Source organism: Gorilla gorilla, chromosome 5, assembly GCF_029281585.2.
Source record: "Gorilla gorilla gorilla isolate KB3781 chromosome 5, NHGRI_mGorGor1-v2.1_pri, whole genome shotgun sequence".
Taxonomy (NCBI): domain Eukaryota; kingdom Metazoa; phylum Chordata; class Mammalia; order Primates; family Hominidae; genus Gorilla; species Gorilla gorilla.
Genome location: NC_073229.2, coordinates 166,580,884 through 166,597,129, shown reverse-complemented (window position 1 = coordinate 166,597,129; position 16,246 = coordinate 166,580,884). Strand labels below are relative to the sequence as shown.

At 36.5% G+C, this 16,246-nt stretch overlaps 1 protein-coding gene across 10 annotated transcripts in view; it reads right to left on the bottom strand.

Moving 5' to 3' along the window:
• Positions 1-1,763: 1,763 nt before the first annotated feature.
• ADGRG6 (adhesion G protein-coupled receptor G6) overlaps positions 1,764-16,246 on the bottom strand; it is a 140,903-nt gene continuing 126,420 nt past the window's right edge. For 6 of the 10 annotated variants that reach the window (XM_055389814.2, XM_004044769.5, XM_055389818.2 and 3 more), the window contains 3 exons: positions 10,486-10,587; positions 9,654-9,806; positions 1,764-4,691 (listed from right to left, as the gene is read on the bottom strand). In XM_055389814.2, coding sequence (XP_055245789.1) covers positions 4,513-4,691; positions 9,654-9,806; positions 10,486-10,587 — 434 coding nt within the window. In that variant the 3' untranslated portion in view covers positions 1,764-4,512. Of the gene's footprint in view, positions 4,692-7,067; positions 7,114-9,653; positions 9,807-10,485; positions 10,588-16,246 lie in introns of all 10 variants that reach the window. The other 4 variants (XM_004044767.5, XM_055389819.2, XM_004044768.5 and 1 more) reach the window with 1 other exon arrangement.

Here is a 16,246-nt window from a genome sequence, read left to right as displayed (position 1 = left end):
GCTAGCCCAGAGGTTTTGCCTGAAGCTCCAGAAGCTTCTGACAAATGGATATCAGGGCATTTATCCTGGCCTTGGATTCTCTTCCTTCACCAGGCTGTAGGTTCTTTGAAGGAGGTGGCTAGGGAAGCTGATGTAGAAGAACGAACAGAGTCAGACGGACTTAGATTCGAGTCCCGCTCTTACCGTCTCTGTGGCCACAGGCAGGTTACTTACTGTTTTTAATCATCTGTTTCCCCAAATGGAAGAGTGAACTAACAACATGTCATAGAACTGTGCTGAAAATTCCATGATATAGGAAATAAACATCTGGCATCCAAACATATTTGTAAATTTTTGTTTTTTTTGAGATGGAGTCTCGCTCTGTCACCCAGGTTGGAGTGCAGTGGCCCGATCTTAGCTTTTACTACAAACTCCGCCTCCCAGGTTCAAACAATTTGACTGTCTCAGCCTCCCGAGTAGCTAGGACTACAGGCATGCACCAACATGCCTGGCTAGTGTTTGAATTTTTAGTAGAGATGGGGTTTCACCATGTTGCCCAGGCTGGTCTCGAACTCCTGACCTCCGCCTGCCTTGGCCAAAGTGCTGGGATTACAGTCGTTAGCCACTGTGCCTGTCCATGGTGGTTGTTTTTTTTTTTCCTATATAGTTCAGATTACTCAATTTAGGTTGGAGCTGCCTATGGTAACAGAGCATCCTTTTTTCTTTTTTTACTTTTTTTCTTTTGCGGAACAGGCTATATAGAATATAAATGCAAACACTTGAAAATTTCACGTTCTTATTTCTCTCTAGGGAAGCAAAAAAAGAACTGTTAACACTAATTATTCTTCCTTGAAATGAAGATGGAAGGAGGGAAGGAAAAAGGGAGACAGAACAGAAGAAAGGGGAGAAGGATTTTGGTGGGGAGGAGGGAGAGAGCTATTTAATGTTTTTATATGAGAGAAATGGAATGTTATTCAACTGGATACAGAGAAGTGCTTCCAAAACATTGAATTTATAAAGACAAATTCCTCCAGATTTCAAAAATATTACCAACACAGGTCAGCCTGCAAATCAAATACGTGTTTTTCATTTGTTCCCCAATTCTACCCCTCCAGCTTTCCGAAGTAACCTGCATGTAAATGACTGTAGATGAGCCTTAAGCAGCTGCTTGTCTATTTTCTTAACATGGCTTGGCCAGGAGTTGTGAACATTGGCTTGGAAGTCCTGGTTTAGCAGTGACCATCAAAACACCTCACAACTTTGCACTGGGCATACACTTTGCTGAGTAGGGCAGTAAGCAAAATTGGGCTTTGGCTCACTGCAGAAAAAAAGTTACCCTAAATATCTACAGTAAAAGGAAGTGGGGAGGTTCTGTTCTCATCAAGTAAGTGAAGTTCGCTAAAATGTATCATTTGCTAAGCCTCTCACGATGAAAATAGCAACTATAAATGTGAGAAAAATATCCTAGGTCCTATCTTCTATAGGTTACTGAATCAGTTCCCTTTTGAGGATACTGAAGACATTCCCCAAAAGAAACCTGTATTACTTTTAATCTGCTGTAGAACTTGGCTTTGCATCAGTCATCCCAACAAATTCTAAGAACTTCAAAATGCATTAATCCTTAGTGAACTGGATCTGTGTAACATACTCATTCTGAGTGTTTTGGCAAAGTAGCCCTATGTCACTAGCTTAATTGGTGGCAGGTTATTTTCCAGCTGTCAAATAATCTTTTCCTATTTAGGAGTCAAAAGTAAAAACATTCACTCATAAAGGAATTGAATAACTTGGAACATGAACAACATAAGTATTTATTTGAAAAACATTTTCCATTTAAGTAAAATGGCAAATTAGCTAGAGTAGCTTCTTACTGCTAATTCTATTTGCACTCACAGTCACTTTTATTCATCATATTCAAAGATATTGCTACCAAAAGTGATTTCACAAAGTATTTAGAAAAAATATATACAGCCTCTCTAATAGAAAGTTAATTAAAACAACAAAGCTAGGCAATATCAAGCTAAGACAGGAAACCAATTGACATGTATAAACACAAATAAATAAATATGTACAAAAGAATCTATGCCAACAACAAAGAAAATCTTTACAATGCAAGTGAATGGTGACAAGAATGGAAAATATCTCAGGATCCTAGACTATGACTCTAACACAATGCAGTTTAAAAAGAGGGAAAAAGAAAAGAAAACATAATGAAAAGAGAGTCTGAATTGATGCTATTCTCAAAGGTAAGCTGAACTAAATTTAGGCTCCCCAGCTAAATTCCTGACCTCTGTTCTGATGGGGGACTAAATGGAGGTGAGAACTGCATGCTTAGAACTGACAACAGAATTTGGCTCAATCTTTCAAATCCATTTACAAATGTTTCCCTTGAGCAATTTCTTAATTTTTTTCTCATCTGGTTATTGAAAATTTCTAAAGTGGAGCTGACATTGTCAAATATGAAAAAATATTTTTCTGGAGCCATACGAATATGAGTAGAAATCAAAAGCAAAGCCATTTTTGAAGCTATATCTTAATTACTATTGACTAAGCACTTTGGGCAGAAATCTGACTAGTTAGAAAGCTAACTAATTAAAATCTACTATGAATGTCTAAGGTTTTGGGGGAAATGTATATGAATATTCAGTAACTAAGATTCATTTTCATCCATATGTAACCTCTGCCAAAATAAGCAGCCTGTTAATATATATGCCTATTGAAAAGGATTTGGCTCAGTGACCTTAGATTTACTATTTTACTTAGAATCTCACTGACCTTATATTTACTATTCTTTTTTACTGAATACAACCCTCCCCCGTGAAAGCCAAGCTGGGTAATGCTCTTGTCTCCCAGGATGGTGTTGCAGGATGTTGCAAAATGGAACAGTAATAAAAAACCCACTACCTCATTATCTCATCATCTGCTGGAGCCAGGCAAATAGCTTCCTGATTGAAGCTCAGCAAAAGGTGAGAGGTCCCTTGGGTTGCTGTGTAGCCTAAAAGCTCTCCCATATCTCAGACTGCAAACTACCTGTTTTTCGTGCAGAGAGAAAGGCCTCTAGGTTCCAGGTTCTGGACTTTGCCTTTAAGCAGATTGGCTTTGCCAGAATGTCTCCTTTTCTTATCACTTAATGCTGTTGCCTCCCAGAACCTGATACTTCCCAGATAACCCAGAGCAAATGTGAAAAAGCACAGCATGCACTGAGACCGATTTCTAAGAAACTGCATGGACTCCATCATCTAAGAACAATTACAATGTGGTCTCCTATACATTCATTAGCAAGCAAGCATTACTCAGAATAGTCTGAGAGTTAGGTAAGGGGCATAATAGTATGCAAGGTTTGTATGCAGCAGCCTGATCCATAAATAATACACCATCTATCTTGCCAGACCTCCTCAGGCTCTTATATACTATAACCAGAGGACTGACACACAAGTAGTTTTTAGACTAGCTATTGCAGACCCAGCTGTTCATAAATTATTTTGATTATTATGACTCACCCATATGTCTCACTTCATATTCCTTGGAACAAAACTCACAATGGGGAAATACGAGGCTTTTATTTGTGCTTTAGGAAATGTCTTAAAGTCTCCAAAGCAAGGACAGAACCAGAGAGTCTCAATTGTGTGTCTCCTAAAAGGAAAATTCCACTGCATACAGTTTGCCTAATGGAAATTCTCCTTCCTCCCACAAGCCTATGGGCTTAATATACAGTAGAGGGGCAAAAGTAGAGGTGTAAGAGATTCATTCTTAAACAACTCCTGGGAGGTCCAGAATGATGGAACATCAACACTAAACTTAACTCGAATGTATGGGATTAAATTATACTTAATGCTTTGGCCCTATGCCTTGAATAGAATAAGTAAAATATTAGAAATTTATATAGCCTCATTTAACTAAACTCATTTAACTAACATTTTGGGAAAATTTTCTTAAGCATGTTATGGTTCTGAAGGTGTAATATTTAAAATAATAAAAAAATCCTTTTTAATCTTTGGGTCAAGGAGTAAACAGTCTTTTCTGCCTGTGGTTGAAATGTCATTGAAAATGAGAACATGGTACTGCATTCACAGAAAGTAACACTGGAATGGGATTTGCGGGCATTCAAAATAGTTACATTTTTTATTGTTGAGAAAGAAGATGCAGAAAATGGGTATATCCAGATATAACGATTAGGTAGAGTAAAATGAGCTCTATCTAGGGTCTTCCTCAGCATTGCTTCTCCCTTGTCTCTAATTTGAATGTCTCCCCTGCATTATGATTACTCTGATTCAATTATATATTTTAAAAATCATAGCTTCTGTGGCTACTGAGTCATGTTACTCTCAGTACTGAAGTTTTAGTGATGACAACTCTTCCACGGAAGAAATATATTAAAAAGAAAAATTCTGAATTTCACAAAAGCCTTCTTAACAAAATACATTCCTTATATATATGCAGTTACCTAGGTAATAGCACATTTACATCACTAGTTGCAGTTTACACTGCTTGCAAATCTTCACATTTCTGCAGATTGATTTCTTTTTCTTAAAGACATTAAAACTTTGTGCTGTGGCTGAAGGTGTCTGACATGATAATATTTTTATAGAAGTTGTCTGAATGAGCATTGCAATAACCCTTGACCTTATCAATGACCTGATGGACAGGGATGATTGATGTTTGATCTCCATCAGCATGGGCCAGTTTTGACAAGGACTTGTCCATGGAAGCATTGTCTGCAAGAAATGATACAAGAAATTAGGTTCAAGATGAGCTGGTGGCATGCCTACAGGCCACCATATTGTATACTCCGTTTTGCACATTAAAGAAGAACAAAAGAAAATAAAGCTCCGATTCTTTCTTAGATTAGGTAATAGGCAACACTAAACTTCCTTGTTTTTCTTCTTCTAAGTATACTCCTGATAGTCACTGAGTGTCAACTTCCCTTCTAGTAATTTGTACTGTGGCTTACCATAAGAAATATTCTTGAATGTAGCAGAGCCAATGAAAAAATAATTGGAAAACCACTTCAAAAAAACATGCACTATGGCTTGAAAGATGTACAAAATTATAAGGAATTAGAATGTGCTGAAATATTTGTGGAAGAAATTATATCTAAGATATGTTTTCAAATAATATAGGAAGGGAAAAATGGGTAGGGGTGTATAACTGGCTATAAATTGATGGTTACAAGGGGCTTTATAATAGTATCCTCTCTACTTTTTATATAGGTTTGACACTTTTCATAATAAAAAATTTTATAAAATTAAATTTAAAGGATTTTGGAGAATAAAAGCAAATGAAAATAAATATGAAATGCTACTTTGAACATATTTTCCCAAGGTTTTTAGTTGGATAAACAATTGGAATATAGCAAAAAGGGTACTTCTTGTGAATTTTTTTTAATTATAGCAATCAGTTATTACCAGAAATATTTTAATAGAAAATGATTTATTTATATTAATTATCTTGTAGTTTCTGAATAATGTTATTGCTAACAGCACTAATATTATAGCAACTGATAGTAATAGACTGCTAAATAATTTTTTCTAAAATTTTCAGTATCATATATTTAAATGTTATTTCCCTATACACAAAAGCTTTCTAAAATTGGCTCAGATAGTGCTCTGAAACCCACTTATGCTCTATTATCTATAAAGACGTATGGTTGTCTTCATGTATCCTACAAATATCTTTTAAGCACTTCCCTCTCCAAATACACTTTAGGAAAAAATTCTACCCTCAAATTAACCAAATTATAGAAATTTTACACTGATAAAGAAGATATGAACTTTTATAAAGTATTCAGTTTCCTATGTACCTTCTCCATACATTGTGGAAGAGGCAAAAACTCTATCCTGAAAAATTTTTAGAAATCATGGCTCCAAAATTGGAATCTTCACTCCAATGCTTTTTACATTTTGAGTATGCTGGACTCAGTATGTGACAAAACATTTAAAATCCATCAATAATTGGTAAAAGCCATCATCATCATGATATCTGTTGTCTTTGGAAACTATTCAAATTGCTCAACTATTATCTTGTGTTGAAGCCGACACTAAATACAATGACGGCTAAAAGGTGAAATGGGATACTCAATCCACACTAAAGGATGCCAGAGAGAAGAATAGATGGTTCATGGAGAGAACAAGCAAACTGAAGCATGGTGGAACAACTGAAGCATTTTCCAATGTCGGCAAGGAAAAGGCTCAAGGAGTCATGACAAAAGGCCCCTCCCCATTAGGCTCTCAGCAAGCTGATTGATTCTGAGCTTCCTTTCAGTTCATATATTTACTAGCCATTGGTTTTCTGGTGGGGATTTTTCTATTGACTTATATATTAATAATGAATAATTAGTGCTTGGTGTTTTTAGAAAACCACATATCCTCAGAGAGATATCAAGGATATAGTCACTCTGCTTCCTTTGTAACTTCCAGTGGCATGTACTTTTAGAGATTTTGAAAAGCTTCATTTCAACAATGTGATCCAATTTAGCGGGTCTTTGCAGTTTAACAAAGCAAAATTCTGAATGAGGGCTGTATTTTTATATATGCTATTCCCAGTCTTCTGGTTAGATATTACATTATGGGTAATAAAGACTTTGATTATAGTTGCAAGTCTGAAAACCAGGGGCTAGGGATATGAACTATTATTTGACCTATGCTGAAATTTCAAGCAGATAACAATTCTCACAAAGCAGGCTTGGAATTCACAATTTCACTTACATGACTTCTATGAATGTACCATGACATACCCAGAAATCCATATGAGCAGTGGAAAAATAAAGCATTTCATGTCCTTCTACAACAAATCTTTTCTCAAGTACTGCTTTCTGTCATTATTTTACATAATATGTGCTCCACTCACTCCAGACCATGGTACATTTCCTAGAAGGAGCCGCTTGCAGATACCCCATGCAGAGAAGAGCCAGCACAGCACACACTATCATTCAAAACTTCAGAAATTCCAGCTCAATGCAGGAATGTCATTGTGCTAGCTGAAAAGAACAAGCCATTTTGCCGATGCAGCAAGAATCTTAGCTTAATCCATGCACATATTCTCTTATTACCTTGCAAAAAATTCATGCATTCAAAAAAGTAACGAAAGTTTACCTGAGTGATCCACTTTTGTTGAAGGAATGCTCATAGGAGACATTATCTATACCATAAACATATGAATATCTAGATCAATTCCAAGAAATGAACCAACTAGATATCCATGATGATATGCAGTGACGTTTTGCACACCTTGAGTGATCCCCAGGATGCTAACTGTCCCACTGAGAACTGCCTGGGTAGCCAAAGCCTATGTGAAGTCAGTTGACTGTAAACCAGGATTTATTATACCATTGAAGTAATGCCATATAACTAACTATATTCTCATCCTAGTTGACAAGAACCCATTTAGCCCCAAGGGTTTTTTGTTAAGGGAAACAAGAACAGTAATGCATTCTTTAAAAAACAAAACAAAAGGCTAAGTGTGGTGGCTCACGTCTGTAATCCCAGGACTCTGGGAGGCTGAGGCAGGAAAATTCCTTGAGCGCAGGAGTTTGAGACTAGCCTGGGTAAGATGATGAAACCTCATCTCTACAAAAATACAAAAATTAGACAAGTGTGGTGGTGCACACCTGTAGTCCCAGCTACTCGGGAGGCTGAGGTAGGAGGATTGCTTGAACCCAGGAGGTAGAGGCTGCAGTAAGCCTCTACCGTGAGTGTGCCCTTGCACTCCAGCCTGGTAAACAGAGCGAGACCCTGTGTCAAAATAAATAAATAAATAAAATAAAATAAAATAATAGATGAAATAAAATGAAGAACACACAATATTTTAAAATAGTAAAGTCGGCCTTTGGACCTCCATCTCTGCATTTCCTCTTTTATCTTCTAGTCTGTTTTCCCCTGAATCCTACAGCCCTTTCTATCCTTAATATTTCCAAAATGCCTCATGTTCCAAATTAACTGCCTTGTTATCTTCTTTCCTCTTTTAAGAGTGGCATTTCTTCAGGCCAGCTATTTTCAGCTGTTTAAGAGGAAAGCAATTCAATTGGTTTAATTCCTATTCATTAATGACTGATAAGGCATTAAGTATTTGTATTTTAGAAGGGGAGGCAAAATGAGTATCAAATTTTAAGTTTGGTTAAATAAAGTGAAAAAATAATTCATTATAAGCAAAAATATTTTGTGCCAAGGAACCACCAAATAATTAGAATAATCTATCTTAGGCTATACACCTGTTATCAATTTCTTTACACAGGTATTCTTAAGCAGAGGTGCACAGACTTCTCTAATTTTATGCAAAATTGTGAAGATGATTCAAAGTCTGTACCTTTTTTTCTGGAAGAGAATCAACAGCCTTCATTCAATTCCCCCCAACATGTCCTAGACTTCAAGAAGCTTTAAGAACTGCTGTTCTAAGTTGCTCCAAGTTCTTGGATTTTTAATTAATTTTGGAATTAAAGAACTGTCTAAACACTCAAAACTTTTTCCATAGCACTATCATGAATCCCAGGCAGTGGCCACTCCAGTGGCAAGACATAGAAAACGGTGCAAACAGGGCATGTATAAGGATTCAAATATACACCAGGGTTATCTGTAATTCAAGTATTTGCAATATGAATAATTACAGACACATCACACACCTTACTCCCTATTTGCAAAAAGCCAAGTATTAATCTTCTTTGTGCCATTCACCTCTGCTCATGTTTAATAGCTAAACAAATTAAAAATTAAAAAGTTATTTCCATTATCCTTTTAGAATTATCTTTAATTAGGAAAGTGCTCTGTTTTAAATGTTGACAGCTGTCTGCCAGGGGTTTAATTTAAAAGTAGCAATTCTATTATTTCCCTTTGAAAACATGAAAAGGTTACACATTTTCACATCATTCACTATCAAGTGCTGCAAAATATTACTATTTTTTTGAGATGGGGTCTTGCTATGTTGCCCAGGCTGTGGTACAGTTGCTCAATCATTTCTCACTGCAGCCTGAACTCCAGGGCACAAGCAATCCCACCATCTCAGCCTCCAGAGCAGCTGGGACTCCAGGCATGTGTCATAGCACCTGGCTTAAAATATTCTTTATTTCCATGGTGTCGTCAAGATTTTTCACATACATGTTCAGTGTCAGAATGTGAAGCAATTGTAAATATCATGAAAAAACAGGATATTATGAAAGACAGTGTTTCTTATAGCCCTGAATCACTTTCTAAATATTATGTTCTTTCATATGTAATCAGTGATTTAAAGGGCAGTCATCAATAACATTTGCAATGGTTAAGGAATTAAGTCTTAAATAAAATGTACATCCTAGATATTGTTTCTTCCTGTTCCCAAGACAACTTGTCCAGTAATTATCATACTATGCTGAAATTATCTGTAATTCAATTTTTAATTTTAAAAATATATAACTTTTTAAACAAAATACCATAATTGTTAAAGATAACCAAGTTTTTGAATCAAATGATGAAGTTACAATAATATACAGAGTGAATTATTATGGTTATATAGCTAGAGTTTGGGTTACAAAATTTTTAAAAGGACAATATTCATAAAGGTGTTAGATAACGTCTTCAAACGGATTTTTATTTTCATAAATCTAAAAGATGCACCCTCTTAGGCACTGTGATTTATCAATCTTCATGATATGCCAATTTTTGCAATGAAAATGTGATGAGAACTAAACTTGAGGACATCTTTGGACTCACCTGTGTGGCTATTCCTTTTGAAATAGGTGGTAGAGCTGGATTTAGATTTGGACGTAAGATAGGTTGAGTTGGAACCAATGGAGCTTGAAGACAAAGATTTTCCCAGATTATCAGAACTTTTCTTGATGATATTGGTAGCTGTCTTACTCCAATCTGAAAAAAAAAAATGACATCACCCTATCAATCTGCTTTACCGGGAATATGAACTGCTCTGAAAAAATCATCACTGCATTATTTATCTGGAGCATCTGATTTTCTGATATGCTGGCAATGGCTCAGAGAAGAGACTGACACGTAAACAATAAGAGGATATTGATAATTTCTTACTTTGACCTTGTATATGTACTATTTAAAATCTCACTTTCAATATCCCAAAGATGAGAAGTAACCACTGACGGTAAAAAGAAAAAGAAAAACAAAGAAAGATAAAGAAAAGAAAAAAGACAAAGTAGGCTTTTTTCATTTTTTTTTTTTAATACTGAGAAAAATCTCTTTGCTTAATAATGTAATTGCAGATCTAGAAAATGTGGAAAGGTGAGTCTGGTATAGTGGAACCTCTGGGTATATGGGTTGTTAAATTAGACATCAAACCTCGGGCAACTCATTTAACTTGTATGGAATTCATGCTTCTCCTCTGCAGAATAGAAGGGTTGGGCTCAAAATTCTCTGATCTCTTCCAGCCCTGATATTCTACAATTCCAACTATGCATCTTCACATGCTCCACTTCAATAGCTCGCTACCACTGGGACTGGGTTGCTCTGACAATGAAAGACTGAATGACAAACTTTCCCATCTACTTGTAGATGTAAAATTTAATCAACAACTCTTTACCTGAGTTATCTGCTAACCGAAATCTACCACAGCAGAGATGCCGCCGCCACTGTTTCTGAACATTCTCCTTCATAGCACAGTGGAAGATGAATATAAATAAGCCTGTGACAAAAGAAAATATAAATATTTAAACCAACTGACACATCTTTAAAGAGAAATCTTATAAATTACATGGATTCATTTTAATTTTAAATTTTTTACATCAAAGTCACTAAGAAACAAAGATCTTAAGGAAATGAATCTTGCAGTATGTAGCAGACACTTTAATCCTTTAGAAGAGAACACAAAGGCTCTGATAAAACTAGAATAACCACAGGGATCTGATTCTGTCTTTGCCTGTTCTGTTCAGCATTCATTATGACTTAACCTAAAAGCCAAGCTGAAATAAGCAACATTCAGTTCTAGAAGTATTTAGTATTTCCCATATATTTGTCCTAAAATTATGTTAAAACTTTCCATACATATTTTAACAAAAGAGAAAATGGAAAACACACATAAGCTCATCATCTGTTTCAATTTGTGTATTCTGAGCTATTTTACATATGTATATTATAGTTATATTCATAGTACATTAGCTTGGGCCATAGAAAAGTAGTCTTTTTGCAGGTGAAACATGGCACCAAATCAGCAAAATCATGTGGCTCCACCTGGCCTACTTTAGCTTTTCAAGATTTTAACACAGAAATATTTCCATAATGAGAAATAGTCTTCATATTTATAGTCACTCCTTGTGCTTATCAAAATCTGTGTCATTTGTATCTTAGAAGCCAATCCCTTTTAACTTTTCAGGGAATTTGCTTCTGCATTTTAACCCTCTCCTTGAGGCATCATCAATCTTTCTCTTGATTCCTCCATACTTGGTTATGGTCATTAACTTACAAGCATACTGTTAAAACACTTTTTTTAAGAACAAACAAAAAATTGCTCCCTTAACCTCCAATTTTCTTCCAGCTTCAATCTCTTTATTCCTTTTCCCAATAAAACTTCTTGAAATGGTTAACTTTTGCTGCCTCCACTTTTTCTGACACCTTATCTTCTCCGCCCAGTCCAAGCAGATTGCTATCCACATCCATGACCCTACTATGACCACTCTTGTAAGAATGATGGCAACTCCAATATTGCTAAGTTTCCCACGACCACTTTACTAGACCTCTTGGCAGCACTCAACACAATCAAACAGCCCTTCATTCTCAAGGTCATTTTCTCCCAGTTTTCTTCCTGATTTGCTGGGGATTCCTTCTTGGTCTCTTTAGTAGATTCTTCTGCTTTACTCTAAAAAGGTTTACATGTCCATGACTTGGTCCCGGTCTTCCATCTCTTCTATGGTTACATTGCCACTTTGGGTACTAACACTTCTAAAATATAAGCACCACATACTGATTTTTATATTTGGTTCTGCCCCTTTCTCTCCCCTACCCCCCACCAGGATTCCAACACATATTGCTCATAGGACATCTTCACTGGGCTGTATCTCCCCTTGGCAGCATCTCACATCCCAGATGTTCTGAACAGAAGTCCTTGTGATCACGACCCTCAAACACACACACATCCCTTTAATTCTCAATGTGTCCAGCTCATTCCAGCCCAATACCATGCTGAACGCTCTTCTCCCAAATCTTTCCATAACATGTTCCTACCTGTCATTCTGGTCTCAGACCAACTGTTAACTCTTCATAGAGGCCCTCAGCAACCGTTATTTTATTTTATTTTTAATGTTAACCTTTAGTCACTCCCTTTCACATCTTTTTTTCACAGCACTCCTCAGTATCTGACATTCTTGTATTCCTCATTTATTCATTTATTCCTTTGCTTGATTGTCTCTTACTAGCAGATAATAAGCTCCAAGAGAACAGGGATATTTGTGTATTCAATGCTGTGCTGGCTGTTTCAAGAAATATGCAGGAACTTGATAAATGTTTATTGATGGAATGAATGGTAACCAAGATCAATCAATCATGTAGTCTACATGAGTTAATTGAATGCTTACATGTATACTCTAATGTGTTAAATGTGTTTGGAGACGCGGAGGTTAAAAATAGGAGTGAGCAGTCAAATTAAGAGGTAATAGGAATGAAAAGAAAACACATTTAAGGAAAAAGTTTCTGAAAAGCATGCAAATAAGTTGCTGAGGTTGTGTCCCAGTAAAATATTAAGCAGTATATCTACATAAGGGAGGGCTTTTTAGGGGATGTAGCGCTTGAACTGAACCTTAAGTTCAGTAGGGAAGTGAGGGAAGTTTCCAGGAAGGGTAATTGATTCAGTGACAATTTATTAAGCGCTTCTAAGCAGGAGGCACTGTGTTTTAGGAGTTGGAGATTCAACGGTGAACAAGGTAGGCAATCCTTGTATTCATGGAACAAAGGGTCTAGTATGGAATGGCATAAATGTAAAACTTATGACAGTCCTTTTAAGGGATCATTAAAACTTATATGTTCCTTTTGAATATGGAGTATTCATCAAGAAAACTACATTGCAGCTTGTACAATGGAAAAAGTGGGAAAAAGTCTTAACAGTACTCTCTTTAGAGTACTGTTTGCATAAATTTGCAAAATAAGTCTAAGGTTATGCTTACATGTTTTATTTTTTAATATGAAGATTCAAAGCGGCCCTTAGTTTTCAGAATAAATTACATTATTAGCAAATGTTATTATAGAAAAGGAGCTTAATTTCTACATGATGGGTCCTGATCACAGTAAAATGACTAGGCTGATTCTCCTCTAGGTTTAGCTTGTTGTTTGGTGATTAGCAACTGAGCACAAGCCCTGATACTTAATAGGTGCTATCTATAAATTCCTATTTAAATTACTGAAGAATCATTACATATTTTGACTTGCAGAAAAATGCCACTATGAAAGTACTGACTATATTTGGTCATTGATTTCAAGTAGATGACCAGCCCATAAAAAAATTCTTCGGGGCCAGACGCGGTGGCTCACACCTGCAATCCCAACACTTTGGGAGGCCGAGGCAGGTGGATCATGAGGTCAGGAGCTGACCAGCCTGGCCAACATAGTGAAACCCCATCTCTACTAAAAACACAAAAAAGTAGCCGGGTGTGGTGGTTGGCATCTGTAATCCTAGCTACTCAGGAGGCTGCGGCAGGAGAATTGCTTGAACTCGGGAGGCGGAGGTTGCAGTGAGCCGAGATCGCGCCATTCCACTCCAGCCTGGGTGACAGTGCGAGACTCCGTCTCAAAAAAGAAAAAAAAATTCTGGGAAATTTAAATATGTTGATCTCTGAGAGGTATGAATAAGGCATGCAATGACCTAAGTAATAGTGCATTGTATTTATTATTACTATTATGTCACTTGATATTAATATATGGTTATATATTTATATAAATAAAATATGATTTTACTTATTATATAATTTATTACTAATACTTTATTGGTAATGAAGTAATTTGTAAAGGAAATAAATCCTAATGTTCTATATCTTTGAAATGTTATATCAGGGTAGAGAAGTTTTTTTTTTTTTAAGAGACAGATTCTTGCTCTGTTGCCCAGGCTGGATGAAGTACAGTGGTGCAACTGTAGCTCACTGCAGCCTTGAACTCCTGGGCTCAAGCAATCCTCCTGCCTCAGCTTCTTATATTGCTAGGACAATAGGCATGTGCCACCACATCTAACTAATGTTTTGTAGAAATGGGGGTCTCACTATGTTGCCCAAGCTGGTCTAGAACTCCTGGCCTCAAACGATTCTCCTGCCTCAGCCTCCCAAAGCACTGGGATTACAGGCATGAGCCATCGTGACTGGCTGGGAAGTTCTAATTTAACAAAAGAAAAGCATTAATAAATATCAATCAATTTCAATTATTTAGAAAGCAAACAAGCACCTCGTGAAGGTCCCTGTGCTCCAGGTTGGGGAGGAAGAGTTGGAGAGGGCACTGGCTGCACACTGTCCTGGCCTGTGCCAGGGCATTACAAATCTCAGAGTAAGGAAAGATTTTCTTCTATAATCAGAATCCCTCAGAGCAGGCTTTGCAGGCTGATCCTCCTTCCCAGGAAGTACGGAATAGACATCACTCAGTTAGGATTTCATCCTCACACTCTACATGACTGAATCTCATTGCTTTTCAAAGCCTTTCCATACCTACCACATTCCCTAATCAGGTTGCCAATACAGTCAATCCTTTCAATAAGCAAATACACTTTGTACCACCAGCACTTTGAATAAGCAAAAGTGTATAAATAATTTGAATTGGTTACTAGATTCTTTTAAGTTTTGAAGAGAGGGTGGCAGTTACAGAGTAGAGTGGACTGAAGGAAGCCTGAAGTAAGGTAAATAGAGGCTACAGATGACGGAGGCTGAAGCTCTAGAGAAGGAAGTCCACATTGTCTCAGCTTACTCTATGTTCCTTCAACGGGGTCAGAATTTCCAGAATTTGTTCTTGGAGGTATTTTTGTCACACAGCTAGAAATATAGGTAACTGTGTTTTCTTAAACAATTGTTTAACAGAGTCACATTTTAGAGCTGGAGGGGAATATAAACTTCAACGAAGGTCTTTTGTTCCTAAGCATTAACCCAGGTATTATTCATTAGAGGGCCTCACATTTAGCAAATGATTTTTAGTTCTGGGTAGAAAGAAAAATTGCTGAATGTTGCTTCCCTTAATACTCTATTATTCTTTTGTAACACTTAGTAGTTTTTCTGTATGCTATATATCCTGGAAAAAACATTCAGAGGTTGTGTCTTGTGTTTTGAGGACATCAGAAAAGAACGAGGTCACAGATTCAGTTTCTTAGCCTTGTTGGGGTAGTAAAATGTGAATTATTTTGAGAATCAAATGCTAATCACAGTCAGAGAGGATAAAGTTAAAGATAAGACTGACTTAATAAAACAAATTTTTAGATTGTATAGTGCTGCCCTATATCATAATTATATAACATTAAATGACATTGTCTATTTTTAAGTAACCATTGTGGTCTGTAAATATACAGGCACTCAATAATTTTTGGAAACACTGGAGAGGAGAAGTCATTTAAATGTTCTACCTTCCACTATGAATTGTGATGCTATGGAACAAAATTACATAATAAGTGTAACAAATTAGAATTCTTAGGAATGAATATATTTTAAATTTTAAGGTATTGTATTTATAATATATATATGGTGAATCCTATAATCTTGAGATTCATTTCTATTTTAAATAAGAATAGGATTCTCATAACAGGTTATTTTACTATTTGTAGTAACTAGCCCTTTTCCCATGAATTTAAGTTAGTCTGGCAATAAATATTATACCAAAATTCCTCCAGGACAAAATAGCCCTTTCACAGTTCAGTAGTGGGCAGTGTGGCAGGCACCTGGATCTGTAACAGTGCACACAAGCAATATGGAAAGAAATTCTGAACATTCAGGAAGGAGCAGTAGAAATGAAGCCAGAGAGCCAAGGGCACCTGGAGGCTACTGTGAGAAAACATGGCTATTACCTCTTAAATTCTGAGGTTGAGGGTTTTTTGTTTTTGTTTTTGTTTTTCCTCCATCTACTTATAGATCTCAGTGTCAGAAGCAGGACTAAAACCACAAACTTTAATAGAGTTCTATGTTGACAACCAAGAAAATCTGTTTGATTTCTCATTCCAATCTCTGCTTCTTTCTTTTGTTTCGAGATGGAATCTGGCTCTGTCGCCCAGGCTGGAGTGCAATGGTGCGATCTTGGCTCACTGCAACCTCTGCCCCCTGGGTTCAAGCAATTCTCCTGCCTCAATCTGCTGAGTAGCTGGGATTACAGGCACATGCCACCACCCCTGGCTAATT